Below are 27,805 nucleotides of genomic sequence, written 5' to 3'. Positions count from 1 at the left end.
GCCTCCAGCAACTCTCACAGCATAGAGCTTGCTGCCTGAGTGGTGCTTAAAGGAAAAAACTGACACAAACCCAATTTAGTAAAAGATGCCACTTTTTCTAATAAATTATATTTATTTACAAAAGGTCTAATTTTATATAACTAAGGTTCTTTTACATCAGAATAATATATAAACAGGTGAAAAAATGGTAATTACAAACACAGAAAATAGAAACCTTGTTCCCTTATTACTCACCTTTCAGAACAAGTCCTTGGCTCAGTTGTAGAGGTAGGCAAGACCAACACCTACCGAAGTTTGCAGGGAGGACCCCCCCCACCAAATGATTATACATAACACACTTAGATACCTTAAGGAACAGTAGTGGAAGAATAGCATCAAGGAATGGCTTAGTTTGAACCTGATCTAATTATTAGCCAGCCACTCACTGTTTCATAGTCCATGACTAGGGGCAGGGAGGATTAACCAGTATAAATGTCAACTTTACAAGTAAGGTAATTAGCATCAAATTAACAATTACCAATCACTAGCAATGAGATGGCCTGGAACTAGATCCTACTGAGAATCACGAAAGCAGTTTTGATAGTCTTTATATGGCAAGTTTAAAAAGCGGAGAAGCTATTATAGCTAAGGTTCTTAAAATGGAGGGTTAGAGGAATGTGTGGGTAATTAGGGCAAAATCATCTCTCACTTTCCACCTCACCTTTAAGACAGCTCCAGTAAACTGAGTGCCTGACATGTCACCATGCTTCAGCCCTATTCAAAAATAGCCCCAAATCATTAGTTTTCAACTTTACATTATATGTTCTCATAAGTTTTGGACATGTCTGAAGTAAAAGTTAAGGTACAGTCACTAGACCTTATTTTAGGTGCACTTAAATTATGACCATGGCTTTAGTGGTGGGTTAGTATGATTTATTGCAGTGATGCTTTTTTAAGCCCTTTAATACAGATGATGGGTATAATGGATGCAAGATGAGTATGTATTTCAACTAGTATTTTACATTCATTCAAAAAGTGCCTATTATTATGTGTCAGGCACTGTCCTATTCCACAGGGATATATAACAGTAAATGAACCAGACAAATCCCTGCCACCGAGGAACTTACATGCTAACTTACAGTTAAGTCAAAACAATTGGAACACTTGAGAACAACTGGAAACTTAAGACGAATGTAAGAATAAGGATGGTAAGATCATCAGACTGGTATATGCCATTACCAGAAACACAGAATGAGATTATAAGCCTGTGAGAACACAGTTCCATGAAAGTAATGACATTATTTTGCTATCTTTTCATGTAAAATGAGCGTAATTTTACGTAGAGAATGTAGGATAGTTGAATTAAAATCTACCTAACATTGAGAAAAAAATACATACCAAAGAGAAAAGAACAAGTCTCAGACTTAAGATAAAAGCAATTAATGTACTCTGCTTCATTTTGTTTAGAAACAAGTTTTAAAAGCTGAAGCTTTTTAGTTTTATATTTAAATTATATAATATAATTAAGTATCCCCTTTTAAAAAAATCATTCTTCACTCCTCCCTGGGTACTATGTGATTACAAATAGTTCTCTCTTACATAGCATCTAAAGCTTTAAAAAGAAAAAAACAATTCTTCATATAAAGTGGTTACTACTCCTTTCTGGGTGTAAAAATAAGAGTGGTGGCATAGCCAGTACTTAGCTGACTATAAGACCAGAAGAAAACCAGAACATTTAGACAAATGTTTGTTAAAGCATATAACCAAGTTATATAATTGAATGAAAACTGTATTAGACAGTTTGAAACTATGAAAACTTTCCAGAAAAATGCACACAGATTTTTTTTCTAGGAGTTTTTACAGTTTCTTCATCCTACCATTACTGACTGCCTTATACTTTAGGACAGTCCTTTTTCATATTATAATTTATACAAAGTGAGGCCCAGTTAAGCAAAAGTCAAAAGATGACAAAGCTATGACAAATCATTATCAAATTTACCAGAAGGCATAAAATGCACTTTTAAAGTTGGAAAACCTCAGTAACTTAGATGCTGAAGCTACTCTGGCTAATAATAACAAAATGCCAGCTACTATGTTGAAAAAAAATGTGGTGGGATCACTGCTTTTATTTAAAAGCATTACATTATTTAAATTCACTTAGGAAGGGTGTATACTTCATAACTGATTAGCCACATTATCTACTTTTTCATACAAATTCAATTTTCTCACATATTATGAACTGGGAGAAAAATACCAAATACTGACCGGGCACGGTGGCTTATGCCTGTAATCCCAGCACTTTGGGAGGCCAAGGCAGATCACAAGGTCAGGAGTTTTGAGACCAGCCTGGCCAACATGGTAAAACCCCATTTCTACTAAAAACACAATAATTAGCTGGCACCTGTATCCCCAGCTATTCAGGAGGCTGAGGCAGGAGAATCGCTTGAACCCGGGAGGCTGAGGTTGCAGTGAGCCAAGACCATGCCATTGCACTCCAACCTGAGCAACAGAGCAAGACTCTGTCTCAAAATAAATAAAAAAAAAATAAAGTATTTAAAGTCCTGATTTTGAATAAGTATATTAAATGTATAAGCAAATTTGATCCAACAGTTCATTATTAGTGACACTGAGGGAAGATAAACCCTCAACATTTTCCCAAGACTGAGGCTTTAATGAAAAGTATAAATTCCCTTTATCTGAAAATAAACACATTTTCCTGTTTTAACATATTTGTTCAACTCTGATAGAACCAGTATTCCAAGACATTTCAGTTTTTTATCAAACCGAAGATTTAGAAACATAACCTATTAGTTTAAAATTATTCACAGAAAATTCTAACAAAATCTTATCACCTGTGCCTTCAGACTGTCAAGTATCTTTCCGGCAACTAAATCCCATTTGATGGGATCCTGAAAGGTAGACCAAGGACCACAGTCACTTTAAGTTATATCTTTCATGGCAAGGATGTTGCATTTTGAATTGCAATTTGTTTACTACTATAGTTGTTTTTAAGTAAAATAATTTTCATGGGTGAACTACAGGGAAACTATAGTATTGTAGGGATTTGCAGTTATAGTAAGATTATCTCTGTAAGAAATACAGGAATCTATTTTGAGGACATGCTAAAACACATCAATAGCTTTTTATTTAAATAGAAAAATCAAAACTTTAAAGTTGTACTTTAAAAATCATTCATGGAAGTAATGAAAACAATTTTTTTTACAGATTCTAAGATTCTTTTGTGAAACATCACTAATATGTATTTGCCAATATCAAATGCATATTTTAAAGATTTGCCACTGACATCCATGTCAGGTGATTGACATGATTGGCAATATTAACTAACTACAATGGGACCTCTGAAAATTGAGTCTAGACAACTCCCTGTTGCCAAAGTTAGGTATTTTGACTCTAATATACAACAGGAGACTAATCTCAAGCAAACGATTACTTCACATTTTCTCCAAGATGAGTCTTCCTACAAAGCCTGGTCATATTTCATAGCAGAAAAATAACTGGGGAGACAAACTGAGAAACAATCCCCTCCCCCACCCCTTCAGCCTTTAAAAGTAGACATTATATTTAATTCAAATGGGGGGCAAAATTGGAACGAGACATTCTGGTCAGGTCCACTTTCAAAACTCACTAAAATGGTAAGGAAAAAACTTTTTGTTCTTCTAAATCCTACCTTGAAATAGGATCTCTTCAAGTATACAAATTAACAGAATAACATAATACGAAAGAATAGGTGCTAAAATTTACTTACTTACTTAAAAATCTCCTGCACTGAAGGAAAATAGTATAAATTACATTACCAACCTTCAAAAGTTAGCATGTAAGAGTATTCTATCTTCAATCCATTGCCCTTCTAAAATAGTCTGTAAAAAATTCATAGGTGAAAAATAAATCTAGAAACCTCAAATGCACTGATTTATAATGTTCTTAAATATTAAAAAAGGAAAGTAAACTAGCTGTGTGGGTAAGATGAAGCAAAATTTCAGGGATTTAGTACCTTTAAAATGATCAAAGAATTTAGCTGAACAGTTTAAGTAGAAATAAATACTAGTACACACTAGAAGAGAAGGTTTAATAGTTGATAAAAATGTACAAAAATATTCAAATCAGAAATGCTTTAGAATGTGTACCACGAAGTCAATACTTCTCAGTGAGTAGGGGAGGCAAAATACTTCCTCAATAGCAGGGGAAAAAAAGCAAGAGAAAGACTGAATTTAGAAAAAAAAAGACAACTGTTAAAGAAAATGTTTAAGTCAATTTTTTTTTTTTTTTTTTTTTTTAGACAAGGATATTGCAACTATCACTTAAAGTCTGGTGGCACATTCTTTAGTAGGTCCTTAAGGCAATATATTTAAATTAATTTACAATTTGATTTGATGTTAAAGTTTTTTTTCTTTTTTAACATCACCTCAAAATAGATGCTCAAAATAATGCCCTCACAATAGCCTTTTTAAAATGTATTCAGATGTTTGATAAAAAATAATGGTGGCTTTATTACAGTAGTGCTCATTAGCACCACTATAATTAAGGGTCTACCAAGTTTCCAGCAAAAACACCTATTAGGAGTTTCACCATAAAAGATCACATTGGCTTTAATCAGTTGGGTAGTGCACAAAAAAGCAGTTTTATCAGTTGCTGGTGCTTTTTTTGTACTACTATATTATCAAAAAATTTTTCATTATATCTTCAAAATGCAGCTTCTATAAAGTAAATCAAATCACCTCATGACTTAGATTTTAGAACAAAGTAGAGACATCTGCAGTTATCAGTAAATTGCCACCTTTAATCCATCCTACAGTGCCCTGTGAAAGGGTCACAGAAAGACAGTTATGACTGTATGAAAATATGATTCTTGATACAGAATCAAAAGTTATTTTCAATTTCCTTTGCTTTTATAAAGTCCACGATAACAATACTTAAATGCACTTTTTTTTTCCTGTGATATAATTAAAACCCAGTGTTATATCAGTTGAACTTAAAATAGAGTCCCTGGTCTGAATTAGACTTTAAATCATACTGTAAACATATATTTGGTATAATTTATTGATCATCATCCAGTTGCTCCAAAAGGGTTCTTCTGCGCTTTTCCAATTCCCCTTCACTCAGTTCACTGCCAGAAGTATCCCAATTACCCTGAAAAGACATTGATTACAATTATAGCTGACATCAGTACTCAGAAATTTAAGTGCTAAGCCTTTGAAAAAAGAAACCAATATCTATATAAATTCTCTTCCAAAGAAAGACATTTCACAGGGTTTAAAGATTGTGTGAATAAGAAAAAATATTTCCATTTAATGGAAGCCAGGTATTCATTTCCTAGATAATATATTCCTTGCTAATTTTGTAGATTCCCAGTGGTTCCAGAAGAATTATCACAGAAACAGAATTATTATGCTGTAAGCATATGGATTCCTGTGCCAAGTAAATAAATACACAAAACTTATGAACAGGACAAGATTTAGGATGAACAAACAAACAAAAATAATGCTGCACTGTATGTGAGATACAACCTTTGAAAAGTGGATGGTTCACCTATTGTCCTCTTTCATTCACTCCAGGGATTTCATTTAACCCACCATAAGCTGCTAAAAAGTAAAAGGGAGGCATTCACTCTTCACTGACAATGTGACTCAGACTCACCTGTTTCAGCTCTTAAAAAAAAAAATCCACCCTATACCAACGAATCAGAATATCCAGAAATCCCTAACAGCTTTATCTACATAGTTTATGCTCTCCAGTGATGATTCACAGGCATTTACCCTTGCTAAACCCACAGCATTTGCATTATTGCAATCATATACACATATATTTGAAAAACTAAGGATTAATGATGTGATCTGTTATTGAAATCTAAACTTTGGCTTGTATTCTCCTCTCCTATTCATTTGCCCTTCCTCCAGCCCAAATCAATATTTCTAAAAGTTATTGGAATTGGTACCTTTTGAAACAAAGGATTTAATAACAGTGACAACTGTATACATATGGAGAATCCCAGATTTAGTCTCTCACTTAAAAAAAGTTTTTGAAGATTAAGTAAGAAATGTCCAGTGGCACTATTTAGTAATAATCATATATCCTTTCTTAGTGAGTTAAGGCCATAATTACAGAATGCTGTATTTTAAAAATATCAAATTTAGGAGATCAAATCTAGGGTCATTCATCACCAAAAACCATGATATTGTGTGAAATGTAGTTAACTGAATTTTCATTTTCTTCAATTGTAGCACATCTGGAAAAAAGACTATTTATTCAACACCATCATGGTTTAACCACAGAATCCATTTTTGTATTTTGAAAACACAGGTATGAAACAATTCTCAACACTTACAGAATCCTTTCCAGTCTTTTTCTTAGGCGATTTGTGTTTTGATTCTGATCTCTGTCTAGTTCTGTCTTTTTCACTTTCCCGATCTTTTTCTTTTTTATCCTTCTCTCGCTCAGCATCGGATTCTGGAGAGTCCTATATGAATAGAAAATAACAGGTTAGCATTTTGATGAAGATACCATTCTCATATAGGTAATATTTAAGAACATCTATGTATAACAGGTTATGTGTTATTACAGTAGTGAAATGTAATGTGAATTGTTAACCTCAAGGATTTAGAATTTACCCAAGATTCATGGGGGAATCTTTTATTATCCTTTCCCTTGGGAAGGATAACATTCTGACAGGATAAAATATCACTCATGAGACTTACTACCACATCAGATCTGTAATATTATGTAAATACAGAGAAAGTACATTTTTCACCAACCCAGTATTATACTGGTTTACAAATATACATAGGATGATACTGCTATTAGCTTTAACACATAAGGCAGACAGCTGTATTAATAAAATACTTTTCTTGAAATTGCTGAGAAGCAGGAATTATTTAAAATTTAAGTGCTTAAATGGTTCATCACTTATGTACAAATTCAAATTTTAAAAAATGTAATTCTATAGGTCTGTGGTAACACCCAGGGCTTCACATTTTGTAAAAGCCCCTTAGCTGGATCCTAATGAATACCTAAGATTAAGAACTATGAGAGTAGAGGAGTGGTTGTTTAAACATTTAAATTTATGGTTCTCAACAACAGCTGCAATCTACACATTCACACAAATACACATACATATAGAGACACATGCTCACACATCTCCCTGAGACTTTTTTCTAGAAAATTTTAAAGACCAGGATAGGGGATCCTGTATGTATATGTTTTCAAAGCTCACCAAATGATTTTAATGGAAGATTAAGGTGAAGAGCAACTACAAAACTTGAAGTTTATGTGCCCACCTGAACTGCCCTAGACTGCACAGGACTAGAGAGAAAAAAGTTCTATGATTTCTGAGGAAGTTAAGGGCAAAAGCATAGGTGAAATATAAAAGTCAGAAGCTTGCTTACAGATTTATGTCTCCTTTTCTTACTTTTCTTCTTATGCTTTTTTGACTTTTTATAACTTCTCTCTGAGGAGCATAAAAGGAAAAAAAAAGTGTCAGAAATGGAGTATATCAGTGTCAATGATTTAATCAAATAAACAGAAATGCTTACCAGACTCTGCACTAGAAGAATGTTCTGAAGCAGAACGAGACTCTGATCGTTGTCTTTTTTTCTTTGAATGGCTGTCATCATCATCTGAATCTGACCCCTAAAAAATACACATAATTTCATTCATAATAATGCTAACACTTCAATACACTCATGGTGTCATATAATAAATTCCCTTACCGATCGAGAGCGGGAACGTTTCCTATGATGTTTTTTAGATTTCTTAGAATGTTTCTTGTTCTTTGAATGATGATGCTGACATTCATGCTACAGGGACAAAAGAAAACAGAAAATTTCAAGAATTTACACTTATCGTAGACAGACTGCAAAGAATCTTTAAAAAGCTAGGGAAGTAAGTTCATAGAGTAAAACTCTACCATATACAGAAATGTAATCCCTTTTGAAACCGCAAAGAATCGTCATTTTTTTTTTGTTGTTCCTTCTTGCCCATCCTATACCCACATTTGGACATCTAAACAAAACAATGTTAAAAAACTATTAGTAGACAAAGTAGTTTGTTTTTTCCTAGAGACCAAGTTTCGCTCTGTCACCCAGGCCAGAGTGCAGTGGTGCGATCTCGGCTCACTGCAACCTCTGCTTCCCAGGTTCATGCAATTCTCCTGCCTCAGGCTCCCGAGTAGCTGGGATTACAGGAGCATGCCACCATGCCTGGCTAATTTTTGTACTTTTGGTAAAGACAGGGTTTCACCATGTTGGCTAGGCTGGTCTCGAACTCCTGACCCCAAGTGACCCGGCCTGTCTCAGCCTCCCAAGTGGTGGGATTACTTTTTCCGGCTGAAAAAGTAGTTTTTAAGAAGAATGAGAATGGTGTGGTTTAGAAGAAAAGTATAATATGCAGTCACATCTGCTTTTAATGACAGTGAAATACAATAACATTCAGGCATGCTTTTTCTAATCAATCTGGCTTTGGTCAGTAAGCTAGGCCAAGCACTAAGATAAAAAACATCCTTGAATTGAGATACATAAGATTGATGTCAGAATAAATGCCAAATCTCCTCCTCTTTCATTTCCCCCAAAGAGCTATTTCCTTCCTCCTCAAACATGACATCCTTAGACATCCATGTTGTCTTTGTGGATTTTTACTCATTATAACAATTATTAGGCTAGCAGGGATGGGGGGGTGCTGCAGTACAAGCTCCTCGCCCCTAAACATATCTATGGCTTTGAGAATAAATTCTACCTCAGTTACTTAAGTGGAAATGGGAAATCTGGATCTCAGAATGGACTCTTACCTTTTTTATCTCACTGAACACTAACCTACCTTTCTTTAATACCTCAAGGCTCAGATTATTAAGTCCCAAAATTCTGAATGTGTTCAGCCCTTCTGTATGGTACCATTACCACCTAACTACTTTATCCCAGTATAGATCATGAAAAGAATCTGGAGATTATTCAACTGGGGGAAAACAGGTAAGACACTAGAGCAGAGCTTCTCAAAATTAAATGTACATTTTAATGCTTGGGAATCTGGCTAAAATGAAGAGTCAGATGCAGGATTTCTACTGATGGGGCCTAAGGTTTTTCATTCCTAAGAAGCTTCTAGGTTCTAAGGTCCTAGGTAATGTAGATGCTTCTGGTCTGCAATACATTTGGCACAGAAAAGATCTAGAGGCCTAGCATGGTTGCTCATTTTATAATCACAGTACTTTAGGAGGCCAAGGCAGGAGACCTCTTTGAGGTCAGCCTGCCCAACATAGCAAGATCCCATCTTTATAAAAACAAAAACCAAAAGAGCAAAAAGCCAGGTCTCATGGCACGTGCCTACAGTCCCAGCTACTCAGGAGAATTGTCAGAACCCAACAGGTGTAGGCTGCAGTGAGGCATAATTGAACCGCTGCACTCTGGGCTGGGATTGGGTGATAGAGTGAGACCCTGTCTTAAAAAAAAAGAAAATTTCAAGAATTTATACTTATCGTAGACAGACTGGAAAGAATCTTTAAAAAGCTAAGGAAGTAAGTTCATAGAGTAAAACTCTACCATATATAGAAATGTAATCCCTTGAAACTGTGCAAAGAATCATCTTTTTTTTTTTCTTGTTCCTTCTTGCCCATCCTATACCCACTCATTTGGACATCTAAACAAAACAATGTTAAAAACTATTAGTAGACAAAGTAGTTTGTTTTTTCCTAGAGACCAAGTTTCGCTCTGTCACCCAGGCCAGAGTGCAGTGGTGCACAACAAGACCACATCTACAGGCAGCTATGAAACAATATAGGCCTATGTGAGTACATGTTACAAAAAAGGCTGTGGTTAACATTATATTAATCAAGAAAAACAAATCCAAAGAAATAGTCAATTTAGTGACCGCTATGCCCATTTACAGTACAACACTACAATATTAATCACATACTAGTTTTTAGCTTATAAATATTAGCTAGTCTAGAAGTGACAGCATGGCATACTTGCTAAAAGCATTGAGCAAGGTCATCATGCCTGGCTTCCAACCCTGTAACTTACTTTACTTCTCTTTGCCTTAGTTTGTTCACCTATTAACTTCATAGGCTTGTTGAAAGGATTAAGTTCATATATTTAATATACATAGAGCAATTAGAATACTGATACACATAGGCATCAAATACTATATTCAATAATTATTGGTCAATTCAGCATACTTACAAGAGCCTAAATGAAACTGTTACCAAAATACTCTTAACTATTTTTTTGGAGATGGCGTCCCAGTCCGTTGCCCAGCTGGAGTCTAGTGGCATTATCTTGGCTCACTGCCAACCTCCACCTCCTGCGTTCAAGTTATTCTCTTGCCCCAGCTTCCTGAGTAGCTAGGATTACAGGTGCCTGCCACCATTCCCTGCCAATATTTTTCTATTTTTTTAGTAGAAATGGGGTTTTGCCATGTTGGCCAGGCTGGACTTGGACTCCTGACCTGAGGTGATCAGCGTCCACCTCAGCCTCTCATAATGCTGGGATTACAGGCATGAGCCATGGTGTCCAGCGAACCTCACCTAATTATTAAAATGACCTGAAATGTTACTATTTCATTGCTTATTTTAACAAAAATTACCATTTATTCCATTATTTTCCAGAAACTCTGAGTTTTCTACACAGCTAATGTAGTATAATACCTGAAAGGTGCTTAAAAGCTGTTTTCTATCTGTTTTACATAATAAGATATTTTCTTTAAGTTTACTGGTCAATCCGTGTGGCTGCCAAACTGCTCAGTTTCTAAAACTTTCTAAAAATACAAAACACAGCCTTCACATACAAGTCTTTATATTCCCATGGAAACATAATTTGTTTCACTTACGAACAGTTTTTATAAGGGAAAAAAACATTCTCTAACCGTACCACGTAACTACTTGTATAAAGCAGTGAGTATTAAGCAACACACTTTCATCATTCTAAACTCCTCAATTTGTTTATATTTTGTATACAGGAATTCTAAAATTACCTCAAGCACATGCATAAAATCTTTAAATATTCGCTTTCTTTCAGATTCTAGAGTTATGTCTTCAAATGCTGGCTCTTTTACAAATCTTTCACGGATCTGAAAAATTCAGATATAAAATAAATACATGAATACCAAGAAAAGCACACCAATACAGCCAAAAGGAATCATAACAGCACATGAAAACTGTGATAAACCAGTTCCCTTAGAGTGTATTATTTCTCCCCTTCAAAAGTCCAAACCATTCTTTACTAAATTCCTAAACGCAGAGTCACAGCTGATTTAATGCTTTTATTACATTCGAAATATATTTAATATATTCTACAAATAAATTTGGCTTTTTGTGGCTATAAAATGAAAAATAGTGTATTTTAAATTTCTTTCTCAACTGTAAAGAAAAGAATTCATTAGAAAAAAATTTACAAGTATACATACATCTTCCCAGACAGCATCCAATTCTATTGGAGGAGCAGCTTGTTTTAACATACTCTTAAATGCAGATTCTTTTCGTTTCATCTTCCGAGCCTCTTCTTTCTCTCTTTCACGTTCACGGGCTTCTGCCTTTTCTAGTAACTATCAGAAAATCATATTTATTCAGTTATAACAGTATAATCCCTGTTAGCTAAAATAATTTATTGTTCATTTAGGAATCACTCATTAAATAAGCTTGTCCAACCCATGGCCCACAGGCCCAAAACAAATCTGTAAACTTTCTTAAAACATTATGAGGTTCCTTTTTGCGATTTGTTTTTTTTTTTTTAGCTCATCAGCTATTGTTAGTGTTAGTGTAGTTTATGTGTGGCCCAAGGCCTGTTTTATAAGGGTTAATTTATGTATGATACCAGTAATTTGAGCAAAGGAAGTTTAATACCAATTTATCATATAAATAAATTTTTTTCTTTTACCTTATCTGAAAGACTGGCTACTACTCAGTAAAATTCTATTCATATTCCCTTATTCCAATACTCTGCAACTTAGCTGCTTTTATCTGAGTAAGTTAAAAGCTATACTGTTAAACTAGTTATTTACATCAGAAAAAATTACTTACACTATTGAAAGCCAATTTGATATTTCCAGCATCTAATGTAGTTGATCTTTTAGTTGAACTAATTATTGCCACAAAATCTTCAAAAGTGGTATTTACTTCAACTACAAATCCTTTATCCTAAAAAAAAAAAGAAATCTTGTTAACTTAATAACGCATAAATCAAAGGAATATAGTACCAACTTTTAAGATATACTACAGGTTAAAAGGTAAAAATAAATAAACTTATTTACCTTTAGAATATCTTTTATTATCTTCTTCTCATCATGATAACGTGCTTTAAGATCCTCAACATAAAACTTGAAAAGATCAAGTGCAGTTGATCCTAATGAAAAAACTAAAGAAGTCAAAAGCTAGCTCTAACCAAAGAGCTGCAATTACTTTTTTGTTTAAAAAACAAAAACAAAGCACCCTTTCCCCCAACACAGTCACCTTTGCCCTTAGCCCATTCCAACTACTACCATAATGGTAAATTAGAAAAGAAAATAATCTTACCAGGCTGACCAAGCATATTAGTGAATCTAATGTCAGAACTAATAGTTGGATACAATTCCATCCAAGATGACATAGAATGTAGTTGTCCATGTTCATGTAATTCATCTAAAAATATCTAGGGAGAAAAATTGTATTTGCAAAGTCATCTCAGTATATGAGAAATAAGAGTCTAACATGAAAACACACAAAAACTTTGACATAGTTAAAAATCTTCTATCAATGTTATCCCAAACCTGTTTGGGTGCAAAGAGTATTTGCTATTTGAGCAAAGTAACAACTGCCTTTAGGCAAAAAAATATTTTGTCCTTAGAGAAAATGACCTTTGAAATACCACATTATCTTCCTAAGGTTCTACTTCCTACCCTTTAAGATAGAACATAACTTTTAGCTTTAAAAAAAAAAAAAAAAGGTAAAAGTTAAAATATTGGTTATCTACCTAAAATTATGAGGCTAAAGAATGTATATGCATGTTTCCTTAAATGTATACTTTTTGCCTTTAAACATAGTGCCTAACATGTTCTAGGTATTCTTTTTTTTTTTTTTTTTTTTTTAAAACAAATATGGAGCCATAGGAGAGGAGGATGGATAATTTTCCCAAAGCAGTTTGGAGACCTAGGATTCAAACCTATATCTAGTTTCAATTTCCACATTTCCTGCTTCCAATCTGATCCTGAAGGAGTTTAATCCTTATATACCAGGGGATCTCAACCCCTGTCCACAGAACTGGAACCCAGTCACACAGCAAGAAGTGAGTAGTGGAGAAAGCATTAGCGCCTAAGCTCCACCTCCTGTCAGATCAGTGGCAGCATCAGATGCAGGACTGCGAACATACTGTGAACTGAACATGCCAGGGATCTAGGTTGTGTGCTCCTTATGAGAATCTAATGCCTGATGATAACAACCCCCCACCCCACCATAGCATGGAAAAACTGTCTTCCACTAAACCAGTCCCTGGAGCCAAAAAGGTTGGAGACCACTGCTATACACAAACGCCTCTAAAAGAAACTCTAACTCTATATCCTGTTCCCACAATTCCTGTATTTGCACTGTTCAATAAGGTAGCCAATGACCAAATGTAGCTTCCTGAGTAAATGAAATGTAGCTAGTCTGAGTTGTGATATGCTGTAAGTACAAAACACAACAATCTTTAAGATTTAGTACCAAAAATATTTGTAATTTTTTTTTTTTTTGAGAAGTCTCGCTGTCGCCCAAGCCGGAGTACAGTGGTGCGATCTTGGCTCACTGCAACCTCCACCTACTGGGTTCAAGCGATTCTCCTGCCTCAGCCTCCCGAGTAAGTACGATGTGGGATTTCAGGAGTGTGCCACCACACCCAGCTAATTTTCATACTTTAGAGATTTTGCCATGTTGGCCAGGCTGATCTCAAACTTCTGACCTCAGGTGATCTGCCTTCTTCAGCCTCCCAAAGTGCTGGGATTACACACATGAGCCACTGCACCCAGCCAGCAATTTTTTAAAACATTGATTATGTGTCAAAATATTTGGTTATATTGGGTTAAATTACTAAAATTAGTAAGAAATTAAAATCACATTTGTGGCATTCACATTTTTATTGGCTAGAGGTGTACTAAAGTAATATTAGGTACTTATAACTCAACTCGCTCCTCTTCAAACAAGACTAAGTATGTCCATACTGCCTTACAACTCTGAAATTCTTTTCTCAAACAGTTTATCTACTCCTTTGTTACTACCCTTACCCTTTAACATAAATGGAATTCTGTCTTAACCACCATTGTTGTGGTCACCAGGTTCCTCACTTGCTCTCTCTTTTGAGTCTCTAAAATAGCTTGGAAACCATCTTCAGTGATGCTCTAGTAACCTCTGAACTTACCTCACTCTCTCATACCTGCTTTGCTAGTATTTCTTGCATTTCTAGATCGGTGAGATCCGTCTGATAAAGTCAAAGAACTGTGAGACTAAATTTATTTCAATAGTGGATCCCTAACCTGAAAGTCAGAATCACCTGAGGACTATTTTTTTTTAAAGCAATACAAATTAATATCCAGGTATTTAGATTAGAAGATTGATGTGAATTCAGGTTTGAAAACTGCTCTGACAAAACTGTATAGTTCTTATTCTCTTCTATTTACTAGCCCCATTTTTGGGGCAAAAAAGGCTTATCTTTTATAATACAAAAAGCAAGCTGCTTCAAAGATGGCTGAGCCTGATGTTTCTTCTTCCCTTGGCACTAATGACATCTTGCATGACCTAATTCTTTTTTCTTTCTTTCTCTTGGTTGAGGGCGGGCTATGTTTGAATCCTGTACATGCAGGCTGTTTAGCAGCTTCTCTTGCCTCTTTATCTACCAGATCCCAGCAGCGCATTCCCCACAAAGAGTGACAATCACAAAATCTTTCCTGTTGAAGCACCACTGTCTTAGATCCAAATCCGTATTAATTTTTCTCCATCTTCATCCTTCTTTTTGTCCCCTTATTTGCTGTTCTCAATTAACTGTATTCATATATATGCTTGGATTGCAAACCTTCAAAGATTTTGTTTAATAAGAGTCACCCTTATTTTTCAATTCTTCCTTCATTCTCCCCCTCTTGACTTACCTAAGAAAAGTCTTTCTCTTAACCCCAAGCTTATTTGAACTTTGTCTTATTGAATAACTGAAAGGTATAATTGTACCTCTATTTATCTTTCAACTATATGGCAGACTGTTTAATTTTCCCTACCATGCCAATGGTTAGTAAAGATCTTAAATGCCACTCTCAACAGTATTCTCTCAGTCTTCCTTCCAAAGAAATTTCTTAACATGTTACTTTACATAGTCTCCTTTATCTTAGGGGCTTCTCAAAGACTCATTTGAAGGATTGTTTTAAAAAATCATATTGTTAGGTCCCATTTCCAGAATTTGATTCTCTAAATCTGACGTATGGTTTGAGAGTAACCATTTTCATAATTTCCCTCATGATACTAATTCTGTGCATCTGGGAATCATGCTCTATCTTAAAACCCCAAACTCTTGGCTACATGCCCCTGGTTCTCCTTGAAAGCCTCAAATGGATCCTTTCCAGACTTGACACTGACTTCAAATACCAGTTTTAAGACTTTAAGAAAAAAGAAGTCATAGTTTCCTTGTCATAGACGTAATGAATTATCTGATTAGCAAATGAATACTAGATAAAAGATAGTCATCACATAACCATAATTACTGAGAATCTCTCCATTAATGATCTTTTATTGTCTAATGCCAATCTTAATTTAATTCATTTTACTAAAGGCCTAAATAAATATTTTAAAGTAGCAGCACATCAGGAAAATTACCAGGCTGGATAATCTAAAAGAATGTTAATACAACATACTTAATACCAATTATATTAATAGTAATCAGAAACCACGCCGGACTCATAGCAATCTGACTCAAAGTCACATTTAGGCTTATTTAAGGAAACATACAGCCTTTACATCAAAATTTCTCTTCATAGTCTCCACCTTCAGTATTGTTTACATTATAGTCTCTCATTTTCTGTGACTCAGATTTATACCTTATTTTCACTATATTATTATTTTTTCATATATGTCACCTTATTTTAAACCACTGCAAAACCCTCCTCAGAGACATTAAAGCTTAGGTTGTAGAAGAGGGTAACAGCCCTCCTAAAAATCTGTCCTTCCCTTCTTTCTGGGCATAGCTGCTTAATTAAAAGCTAAGTTTTCTAGCCTCCTTTGTGTAGCTAGTTGCGGCCATTTGACTAAATTCTCAGCAACTGAAACTGAATGAAGGAGGTGAGCAGAACTTCTACATCATTAGCTTTAAAAAGAACTGTTCTTTCAACTTTTTTCAAGTTAAAATGTGATATGTGGGCAGCATACTCCTAACTCTGCAGAGAAGGCTAACAAGCTAGGGCACTGGTTCTTAAAGTATGATCCAACAGTATAGATATCACCTGGAAATTTAGAAATGCAAATTTTCAGACTCCACCCCAGACTTACTAATTCAAATTCTTCAGGTAAGGCCAAACAATGTGTGTTTTTAACTGTTGTAGAATATGACAGTCTAGGAAATCACTAAGATAAAGTAATCCATCAAGAGTAGTAAATGTTAAGTTTTCATTGAATAAGAACTAAAATCATTCTACTGGCTGTGACATTTAAGATGGTTAGTAACCTTTGGCATGGTGAGAATAATTTTTTTTTTTTCTGAGACAGGGTCTCACTCTTTCACACAGTCTGGAATGCAGTGGTGCCATTACAGCTCACTGCAGCCTTGACCTCCTGGCTCAGTTTCTCCCATCTCAGCCTCCTGAGTAGCTGGGACTATAGGCACACACCACTATGCCTGGCTAATTATTATTTTTTTGTATTTTCAGTAGAGACCATGTTTCATCAAGTTGCCCAGGGTGGTTTTGAACTTCTGGACTCAAGCAATTGACAGCCTCAGCCTCCCAAAGTGCTGGGATGACTAGCATGAGCCACTGTGCTTGGCCAGAAGAAATTTTTTAAAAGTCCTTCAGGTCATTCTGATACACACTGAATTTTTAGAATGACTGTCCGAGGGGATGGCAATGTGCCCTGCCCTAGACCAAAACGATTGTTATTTAAAAAAAAAAAAAAAAACTTTTTAAAGCTATTGTGACCCAGTATTTATTCTAATACAATCATTAATGAAAGAGGTTCTGTAATCGAAACTGCATGGATTCAAATTCTGGCTTCACTACTCAGCAGCTGTTGAACTTAGGCAAGTCACTGCACCTCTCCAAGTCCATTTCCTTAGTTATATAAATGTATATAACAAAAACAATAAATACCCTTATAAGGTAAGACTGTCATAAAATTTGAGATTATAAATGTAAATTGTGACTGGGTGTGGTAGCTCACGCCTGTAATCTCATCACTTTGGGAGGCCGAGGTGGGCAGATCATGAGGTCAGGAGATTGAAATCACCCTGGCCAACAACACGGTGAAACCCTGTCTCTACTAAAATACAAAAAATTAGCCCAGCGTGGTGGTGTGCACCTGTAGTCCCAGCTACTTGGGAGGCTGAGGGAGGGGCAACATTTGAACCCGGGAGGCAGAGGTTGCAGTGGGCCAAGATCACGTCACTGTACTCTCTAGTCTGGTGACAGAGCAAGACTACATCTCGAAAAAAAAAAAAGTAAATTGCATTAAGAGTAAGCAATCAATAAACACTAGCTATTATAACTATTATTGAAATGGGAAATCTGGTGAGATATGAAATGCAAAAAAGTCATTGCTCCATGATATTTTCCATAACTAAGAATAAATGATACTTGATTATGAAAATGAACTACTAGCTAAAAAACATGCAATCCCAGGTCCTTATTTTAGTGTTTAAGAAATTGTGGCCCATCCCCAAACTATACCCTAGCAGTCCTCTGTTGTCTAGAGACTAAATATCAACTACTACTGACTCACCACACATATCTTGTTTTCAGTAATCTCTCCTGTTGTTTTTCCCAACTGAAACATCATTTATCAATGTTTATCTGTAGAACTTAGAGTTAAATGTGTGTGAGTCCCCACAAAGCCTAAGTCTATGATCTGAGAACAGCTATCTCAAAAGTGTTAATATCATTGTTCAAGTTCAGTAAGCATTATATAAAACTAAGTAGAAAAGAGACTCTTTTCTATTACCTGGAAGGATTCCCGATTTTTTCGCTGTCGTCTCCTTTCTCTCAGCAAACTCTTCTGTTTTTCTTCTTCTTCTTCCTTTTCCAGAGCCCGAATGTGTTCTTCAAAGCATATTAACGCATCTTCTTTGTCCATGTCTAAAGAAAGTATTTGCCAGTTAAAATTTAGAGTGTCAAAAGTCAACAAGTGAAGTAGTTTGATTATTTGCATTAAATCCCCAAAACTTTAAATTCGCCTGTTAAAAAGACGCTCTGAAACATATCATAGGATAAAACAAAGGACATGCTTATGGCAAAACTAATGAAACTCTAAGTGTTATAACAAAATCTGTTTGCAACACCATAATTATTCCAGGAGCTTTTCAAAGTAGAGAACTGTCTATCCTACTTAAAAAAATCCACTGAAGCATGATTTTTAGAGGGGTAGCTGAGAAAGCTATAATTTAAAAAGCAATTGGTTAACTCAGAAAAAGAGTATTTGGCGAAGCCTAATTAAAATAATTCTAATAAATTTTTTGCTTTTTGCAAATCTATAATGTTATTACCTCAAGAAAACATAAGTAAAATATAATTTAGTTCTTACCAAGTTACATACAAATTGCTAAGCGTATTTCAAATTTGACCTATAATTTAAATATTTCAAGGATTACCTGATAAAGCTACTTTAAATTTGAAAAAATATTTTGTCATGAATCACAAACTCAGAAAGAAATATATTATTTCAAAATAAATAAAACCCTATTTCACAAATGAACAAACAACTGCATAAAATTCACTTAGTTATCTCATAAAAAAAGTGAAAATAATTACTTGCTGCTAGAGGACACTGTTTAAAACTATTTCTCTTAGCCATTATTCTTACTTTGTAACTCCTCATCTTCTGCAAAAGTTGGATTATCCATCAGATATTGCTGGGCTTCAGACCACGTGGTAGAGTATGTTACATTAGCCATGTTGTCAAGTATGTTTTTTAAGGCTTCCCAGTTTCTCTTTCGCAACTGCTTTGCTTGTTCCTATAGCAAAAGTATGAATATGTATGTTTTAAAGTTTCAAGAAACTAGTATATTTAAATTGCAATTAGTGAAAGCTTCTTTATATTCTAATGGATGACCAAATTTCAAAGGTAAAATCAAATTTCAAGTAAATTTCAGTTACTTTAAATGGCCACACTGCTTACTTTGCTAATGCTCTTGCCTAAGTGCTTGGCTTTGGAATTTAGCTTTGAATTTTCCACCTCCTTCTAAAAGCCAAAATCTGGAAATCACATTTTTGGCTTTCCCCCCATACTCCATAAACCTTTCTACAACTATGTATTACAGACAGTCTAAAACTAAGGTTACCATGGACAAGTCACATTGCAGATAAATGCTAATTTCTTCAATGACCTTCAGCTATGTTTAAATATCCTAATACTTGCATCTATATGTGTTCCTTGAAAACTACATAACACAAAATGTAACAGTGCACAATGAAAAACAGACATAAGTAAAACCGGTATTTTTAAATGCTGTAAGTTTTAAACTGTACCTTGCTGCCATTCTTGTAACAATCATGTTATAACCAAAAAAAAAAAACGAGCATTTTTAAACTCAATGAACCAAAAACTTATCTTCTTTTCCAAAGTTAGCATAAGACAGCCAATTAATGACAATACAAATAGCTGAATGAGTACTCACTGACTCTACATCAGTAGTACTTTATATGGTAGATGAATGGAAAAGAAGCTTATTATTATAGAAGCTATACATTCCTCTGTAAAGATTACTTCCAATAAATAAATAAATCTGCTATACCAAATAAACTAGATAAACTAAGCCATAAAAATGTACAAGTTATAAAACCACTTCTCATCAGAATGAGAAAACATCTTTTGTTATCTGTAAATACCAAAACTAAGAATAATACCTTTTCCTTTTTTGAAAGAAAGAACAAAACATCTTCATAGATTTCAAGACGATCACGTTCTGATATTGCATTCCAAACTTCCATCTCTCCAAACATTTGCTCTGCTTTTCTATTTGTTAAAAAGATATTATACAACAAAAATTAATTTTAACCAATTTTAAAACTACAAAATGAACACTTTCTAAGCTCATAAACGTATTAAAGGCAAACTCCTGGATAATCTCTCACACACACACACACAGAAAAAAGCACATGCCTCCATCTCTCCTTAGAGATAGAGGGGATAATTCACATTGGGCAACGTTTATGGTCTAGACTACGTCTTATTCTAGGGGCAGCCACACGGACTACCAAAATGCCTTCAGAACTAAATTACAGACTTCTCTAGAATACGGAGGAAAACAAAGAGGTACACATGGAAAATAGGTTTAATAACATATGAAAAAAATTTTAATATTAAATTACCCACAATTTTACATAATAAAGCAACCTAAAATGAAGAATGCTATATAAAACAGTTTATTAAAAATGCTATACCTACTGAATGAAAATAGCCTCTTTTTTCCCCACAAATAACAATAATTTCAATGTTTTTAATTAAACGGCAATCAAATTTTTCTTTTCCTTTTTTCTTTAGGGGGGGACAGGGTCTCACTGTCACCCTGGAGTGCAATGGTGCAATTATGGCTCACTGCAGCCTTGACATTTCTGGGTTCAAGTGATTCTCCCACCTCAGCCTCCCAAGGAGCTGGGACTACAGGCATGTGCCACCATGATTAGCTAATTTTCGTATTTTTTTTTTTTTTTTCTAGAGACAGGTTTTCCCATGTTGCCAAGGCTGGTCTTGAACTTCTGGGCTCAAGCCACCTGCCTGCTGCGGCCTCCCAAACTGTAGGAATTATAGGTGTGAGCCACTACATCTGGCCTCAAACTTGATTATTAAATGCAGTCTTTCTCCCCTTCTTTCAGTCTCTAAAACACTTAGTAAGTCTGTAAGTTAAATTGTATATTTAACTACAGATTTATTTTGTACCTCATGAAACTTCTACATTCATTGACATCTAGCTTTATTTAATAAGCTCTGGATCAGCTACTGCACATGGCAAAAAAGATGACACAAACAACAATGTAGTAAATACAGGCCATGGAACACTGAACATCTTACTTGTATCTCGTTGTGGAAGTCATTTTCTCATGATTTTCAAGAAAACGCTGAAAGGACTCTTTAGCCTCTTTGTACTTTGATCTTGCTTCTTCTTTTTCTTCTTTCTCTGTCTGGACTTTATAGGCATTAAAGGCTTGCTTTTTTTCACTTAACTTTGCCAAAGCACTAATAGAAAAATATCATGTAAGAGTAAACACAGGCAAAATAATGAAATAGTGGTTTGAAAAAATAGTAAAATTGTTTTCACATATAAATTAAGAAAATTTCAAAAATTTATTAAAGACAAGGAAGTAATTTCTACTTTTAAAATAATTCTTGTTTTATATACAGCAGGGTACTCGAATTGTTTGATGAGCCTTTGACTTCTCGATTTATATTAGACATAAAACAACTCTGTACTAGGTATCCTAAACAACAGAAGTCAATGGAGTTAAATGTTGTATCTTTCTATACAACTTTTAAATGTGCTACACTTGCTATGGTCAAAGTGAAAAGTAAATAAAAAATTGAAGTACTACCTGTATCGTGGATCATTTATAATCATTTTCATAGCTTGCTCCCATGAAGCATTCGATGGTACCCGCTGAAAATCATTTAAATGACAAATTAAAATGTCACACAAGAATAAAGTCACATAATAGGGAACCAAGTACAGTACTCACTGTAAACATTAAGCTCTTCCCTTTGCAGGAGTTTGAAACAAGTTTTAAAAAATAGTATTTTATTGGCCTGGAGTGGTGGCTCACACCTGTAATTCTAATACTTCGGGAGGCCATGGCAGGTAGATCATGAGGTAGAGAGATCGAGACCATCCTGGTCAGGATAGTGAAACCCTGTCTCTACTAAGAACACAAAAACTAGCTGCGCAAGGTGGTGGATGCCTGTAATCCCAGCTACTCGGGAGGCTGAGGCAGAAGAAGTGCTTGAACCCGGGAGGCAGAGGTTGCAGTGAGCAGAGATCACGCCACTGCACTCTAGCTTGGTGACGGAGTGAGATTCCGTCTCAAAAAAAAACCCAAAAAACAAAAAACAAAAAAAAAAATGTGTTTTTTATTGAAGGCAAATCTGTGTAATACACCTATGAACTAAAATGAAAACTTTATACTGAAATTTAAAGATCATAAATGCCTTTTTCTTAAACTACTGATAAAAGATAAATAATTATTATGAATTAAAAAGCCTTAAATTAAATATTGGATAGAAATGTGCTTGTGAAGTACCTTGTGCACAATAGTTTTTGTGTTGAAAGTCAGTTTCACAAAAGAGTTCTTCAAAAAAAAAAACAAGACTTATTTAGTTGATATTTGGTTACAACAGTTCATGAGATTGGAATTATCAATACCATCAACGTGCTAATTAAAGAGTAACCTCATTTACCAAGTAATTATTATGTGTCACCTAAAAATCTATAATGCTTGATGTCAAAAAGCTAAGAAACAACAAAAATCTGCAATATTAATACCTTTTCTTTCAATAATTCTTTAAAAGCTTGCTTTGCCTCCTCCTTTGTATTCCAAGTATATGTTTTCTTTGCTGGTTGGCTCTCCTCCTCTTCTTTTTTGGGAGTAAAACTAGAGAGAAATTTAAATGTGGTATTTTTGAATTAAATAAATTTTTGCTTCATTTATAAAAATAATGCCTAAATTGTTTGAATGTTTGATGTTGAGCTAAATTTGACATTTAGAATAAAAGCTATATGAACCCTAAAAATACAGTTTCTTAAAACTTCAGTTATTAAATCACTTTTTAAGACCCTGTACAAATGACAAAATAAACGCTTAACTGACCTAAAACATTAGCTCCTCTGACCAATAGCATAATAGTTTTAAATGGCTTATTAAACTTATTTACTGGTTTCATATTAGTGCTATAGTAACTCTAAGCATTTGGGCAAGTGTGAATATAAATAAAATTTAAGGATCTAAATCAGTGTTGACAAACTATGATCCACTAGACAAATTCAGCCTATTAATTTTTGTAATTATAGTTGTACACGAACATGCCCATGTTCATTTGTTTTACACTGTTTATGGCTGACTGTGCTGCCACAGCTGAGCCGAGTCACTATATAAAGACTATATGACACAAAAAAACCAACAATATTTCCAATCTGACATTTCAATAAGAAGTTTGCTGAATACTGATGTCAAACATAATTAACACAACCCAGAATTATTAACTTGTTTGGGGGTTTTCCTGAATAGAAACAAAGTCTTGCATTTCTTTCTACATAAAGAAATGCATGAGTTGCATGCCGGGGGATCAAAAAAGTACTCTAAGCAGCATGCTTAGGAGAAGAGACACTACAGTAGATACCAACAAAAAATAATCTGTTACAGTAATTAAAATCAAAGCATATTATAATGACTCAGGCACTATACCAAGGAAATGATGAAAAGAATAAAGCGGGAAACAACTGTTTAATGTTAAACTTACGGAAAACATTATTGAAGAACAGTTTCAGTATGACAAGATGCAAAATAAAGTTATTCCAAAAAGCCTAAATGTCCATCGATAGGGTAGCACTTACTTTTATGCACAATGAAATAATAACCCATCATTTGACATGATGGACACACATTTCTATCAATGTGAAAGATGTCTCTGATACATTAGATACATATCATGTATCTTAAATGTAGAGAAAAGGGGGATATAGTATAAAATAAAATATTGATTTCATTTTCATGCCTTCAAATACACCACATAGATTTCTTTTAAAACTTTTTAAACATCAGAAAAAGTTATAATGCTATTTTGACTTTGATAAACCAATATACAAAAAACAGAACACTTAAAATAGGGGATGAAAAGATGAAGGCAACATGCTTAAATATTAAGATGGATAATCATGTTTCAATCATGAAATTATAGTTACTTTTTTTTTTTAAAGAAAACAAAGAAAAAAAAAAGAAACAAAGGAGAGGAAGAAAGAGGAAGAAAGGGAGAGAGAACGGGAATGCTGCTTTATTCTAAAAATGGGTATTGTAAACCTATTTTATGCCAATAATTGTGCTTAATAATGGCCAATCAATATTACATTTAAACCTATGAGTAGGTGCGATGTGGCACTGACAAGAATGTACACCTTATGTATTTAAAGTGGAGAGCTCTATAAATACCTATCAAGTTTACTTGTTCAGGATCTGAGTTCAAGTCCTGGACATCCTCATCAACTTTTTCTTTTAAACATCAGGACACCCTTAATGCCAAGAAATTTAGCATGACCTCACTTTTTAAAGCTCTATAAAGCACAGCCCTATAAAATGTACTAGACTACAGGATATGCAAGTACACACAAACCATCAATGCTGACAAATACAGCTTTGCTTTATTAAAAAGCTGTATTATTTTATTCTAAGGGTGAAATGAGAGTTTTCTTTTATCTGGTGTTATCTTTTAAATGTTTCTCTATACTTGCATTTCACTTAGAAAAATAATCACAGTATTATGTTAGTTTATATTCTTTATTATTATGGCTGAATGGCTTTTCATATACTTCCTAGACAACTAACTTTCTCTGTAATTTGCTTTTTTTTCTTGGCAAGGTAGAGTGGCTCACACTTATAATCCCAGCATTTTGGGAGGCCGAGGCAGGCCAATAAGCTAGGTATGGTGTTGTGCCAGTAGTCCCAGCTCCTCAGGAGGCTAAAGTGGGAGAATCGCTTGAACCCAGGAGGTCGAGGATACAGTGAGGCCTGATCACACCACTGAACTCCAGCCTGGGTGACAGAGTGAGACTCTGTGTCAAAAAAAAAAAAAAAAAAAAAAAAAACAGACCGGGGTGGCCTTGCTTTCACCCAGGCTGCAGTATAGTGGTGCAATTACAGCTCACTGCAGCCTTGACCTCCTAGGCTCAAGTGATCCTCCTGCCTTGTCCTCCCAAAGTGCTGGGATTATAGGTGTGAGCCACCAGGTGCAGCCATAAACTGCCTTTTTTAACCCATACTTCATTTTTCTACAAAGCTGTATTTTTTTTAACTTATTTATAAGAGGTTGAAACCCAAAATACTAATAAGCCAAAGAAGATAAGAGTATAGCTATCTTAACTGAAAATACCGATAGTTTGTTATTCATTAATTTTTGCATTGATCTCATGTAAAACACTGCATTGAAATATGATATATCCTGCTTACTAAGGTTTCTGGCAATCTTTTAGATTTGTACCCCAACTCCCTAGCCTTGGCTCTACTTGCTACAATTCCTGTGAACTATTTTTCACGTTTGCAGCATGACCCTCCAAAACCCGGCCTGAAAACTGAAAAAACTACCTAATGGCTTGATGTTATGATTCTCAAAAAAAAAAAAAAAAAAAAAAAAATTATTTAAGCAATCATTGGTCACTAACTAAACTGAAAATTATTTTATTAATGAAATCTGGTACTGATTTTCAGAAGACAAGTTACTAAACTTACTCAGCTACAGTTTCTTGCTTAGATGTTTCTTCTCCAGTATTACTGGATACTTCCACACTTTGATCCTGAATAGCAGGGGTACTAGTAAGTTGTGCTTGTTCCTCAGTTGAAATAGTTACTGTATTCTCATTATCTACAACAGTAGCAACAATGGAAGTAACTTCTGGCTCAGGAACAACTGGAACAGTTCCACTGACAGTATTAGAAGTAGAAGTGGAAGCATTAGCATTGGCTGCAGCAGCAGCTGCTGCAGCTGCTGCTGCAGCTGCAACAACAGCAGCTGCTGCTTCTGCTGCAGCCATGGTGCTCATTGTCGTCGGAATTTCTGTTGTAGGGACTGGGGCTGTTGATGTTGTGGTGCACTCTTCTTGCTTACTATACATTAAAAAAAGAGAACAATGGTCACTTGGTTATTGTAATCAGAAAGATAAATCAAGCTTGCTTTAAAATTGTCATAAAATCAAATGATTTAAGAGAAATAACTGAAGGAAAAAACAGCAAGAAATGCCAAACCCATTAAAAAAAAATTTTTAAATCAGACTGTAACTATACTACTTTGACTTCATTCAGTAAACATTCATGGTAATGTATTACAGGAACTCACACAAGTGTGTGCATTTCTAAAAGTTCAGTCAGCGCTCACATTACAAAATGCCCAATCTATCAGATTGTATCTCACCATAAAAATCTGACCTATATGAAAAGTTCTCTAAGAACTTTAAATTTTCTACAATCCACTCATTTAGAGGAAACGCTGTGTAAAGGAAGAGAAACACAGATATATTTCATCTACTCCCTAATCAACTCAAATTGAATTTTGGGCTTTAACCTAACAGTCTTAATTTGCAAGTGATACAGTCCAAATTCTAATAATTAATGTATAGCAAAGCATCAAATTGAGTAAGTATCCCTCTTCGTAATATTTTCTCAACGAAATGCAAAAAGGAGATCAAAATATCAAACCTAACATGTTAAATAATTATTTTTATTATAAAGAAAACTGAGCAAACAGAAGGATGTTATAAGAGAGACCAAATTTGTAAATAAAAATTGATGTCCAAAATTGCTTACCTGCTTTCTTCAGCTTTGATCATTGCTATTAAAGAGAGAAAAAGAGTCATCAACTAGTTTTAAAATATAATCCTGAAAATAAACTTAAAAGAAGATAAGATACCATATAATAGGATTTCATTTGCCATCCTAAAAAACAGAAAATCACTTTTATAGAACAAATTCTTGCTCCAATGTTCTAGTATAGCAAATAAAGACTAAAACAAATTTAAATAATAATTACTAGGAAAGCTTATTTCATGCTGCTACTTTCCCAAAGGCTGCTGTAACAACTCTATGAAAGTATCTGCATAATTCTGGAAGAAAACAGTATTTTCTCCAGGGATGAGACTAGTTTGATATATTTTAAAGATACTAACTTCAAAATGGGATCAAATTTATTACAAAATTCCAGCACATATATACTAGCATTGACAAGTAGATAGATAGTTATGCACACCAACTATTCGTAGTAGGGTTATATCAGAAATGAGCTTGATACTTCATAAGTGATCAACTGGGAAACTACCTATCTACAATATTATTGTTAGCCAATGCTAGTATAGGTAACTTAAACTGAGCTTTAAAGATCTGTATTATTTTGGTTTTCATTCCAGTATATTTTCCTTCAGATGTAACAAAAATATGTTTTATTCGACATCATTAGGGAATGAGATTCTCCACATTAAGTGATAATGTAAGCCTAACTCTTTATAAAAATATTTTAAAACTTACCACCCTTTAAAGAAAAACATTTCTGAAAATCTGTTTAGGATGGCTGAAAAAACATACTTAAAAAGTTATCACTACTAATATAATTAACATTTTTCTGATACAATGATAATCTAACTAATGAGGTCGCACAAAGACGACAGTGTCTTCTAGGAAATTTTTATTACCTTTCCTGCCAGATGTCATTCCACATCACTATCTACTTTATTAGCCCCATTCTCCTACAGTCTGCTGCTTCTAATTCGGTATATTTTATGACACTAGATTCTATCAAAAGTGAGTATGAAAACTAGATTTTCAATTCTTACTCATTATCTCTATTTTAAGTCTTAGGTTTTATATTTAGTATTAGGTATTTCTAGGTTTTTAAGGGTTATTCTGATTAGTTCAATGTTGAAAAATTCTCCCTTTATAAGAAAGGTGGGATACTTGG

General features: G+C 34.4%; 1 protein-coding gene across 11 annotated transcripts in view; it reads right to left on the bottom strand.

Moving 5' to 3' along the window:
- Positions 1-92: 92 nt before the first annotated feature.
- PRPF40A (pre-mRNA processing factor 40A) overlaps positions 93-27,805 on the bottom strand; it is a 61,311-nt gene continuing 33,598 nt past the window's right edge. For 6 of the 11 annotated variants that reach the window (XM_078327745.1, XM_008998882.5, XM_035304878.3 and 3 more), the window contains 18 exons: positions 26,662-26,686; positions 25,591-25,965; positions 22,638-22,746; positions 21,694-21,758; positions 21,176-21,340; positions 20,011-20,119; positions 18,968-19,118; positions 18,110-18,243; positions 12,488-12,602; positions 12,226-12,329; positions 11,996-12,112; positions 11,383-11,520; positions 10,951-11,046; positions 7,704-7,790; positions 7,527-7,623; positions 7,380-7,441; positions 6,323-6,454; positions 93-5,127 (listed from right to left, as the gene is read on the bottom strand). In XM_078327745.1, the coding sequence (XP_078183871.1) occupies positions 5,035-5,127; positions 6,323-6,454; positions 7,380-7,441; positions 7,527-7,623; positions 7,704-7,790; positions 10,951-11,046; positions 11,383-11,520; positions 11,996-12,112; positions 12,226-12,329; positions 12,488-12,602; positions 18,110-18,243; positions 18,968-19,118; positions 20,011-20,119; positions 21,176-21,340; positions 21,694-21,758; positions 22,638-22,746; positions 25,591-25,965; positions 26,662-26,686 (2,174 nt within the window). In that variant the 3' untranslated portion in view covers positions 93-5,034. The remainder of the gene's footprint in view (positions 5,128-6,322; positions 6,455-7,379; positions 7,442-7,526; positions 7,624-7,703; positions 7,791-10,950; positions 11,047-11,382; positions 11,521-11,995; positions 12,113-12,225; positions 12,330-12,487; positions 12,603-18,109; positions 18,244-18,967; positions 19,119-20,010; positions 20,120-21,175; positions 21,341-21,693; positions 21,759-22,637; positions 22,747-25,590; positions 25,966-26,661; positions 26,687-27,805) is intronic. The other 5 variants (XM_078327746.1, XM_008998883.5, XM_035304879.3 and 2 more) reach the window with 1 other exon arrangement.

Source organism: Callithrix jacchus, chromosome 6 (genome assembly GCF_049354715.1).
Source record: "Callithrix jacchus isolate 240 chromosome 6, calJac240_pri, whole genome shotgun sequence".
Taxonomy (NCBI): domain Eukaryota; kingdom Metazoa; phylum Chordata; class Mammalia; order Primates; family Cebidae; genus Callithrix; species Callithrix jacchus.
Note: the sequence above shows the minus strand (reverse complement) of the source record. Positions and strands in the feature narration are given on the sequence as shown.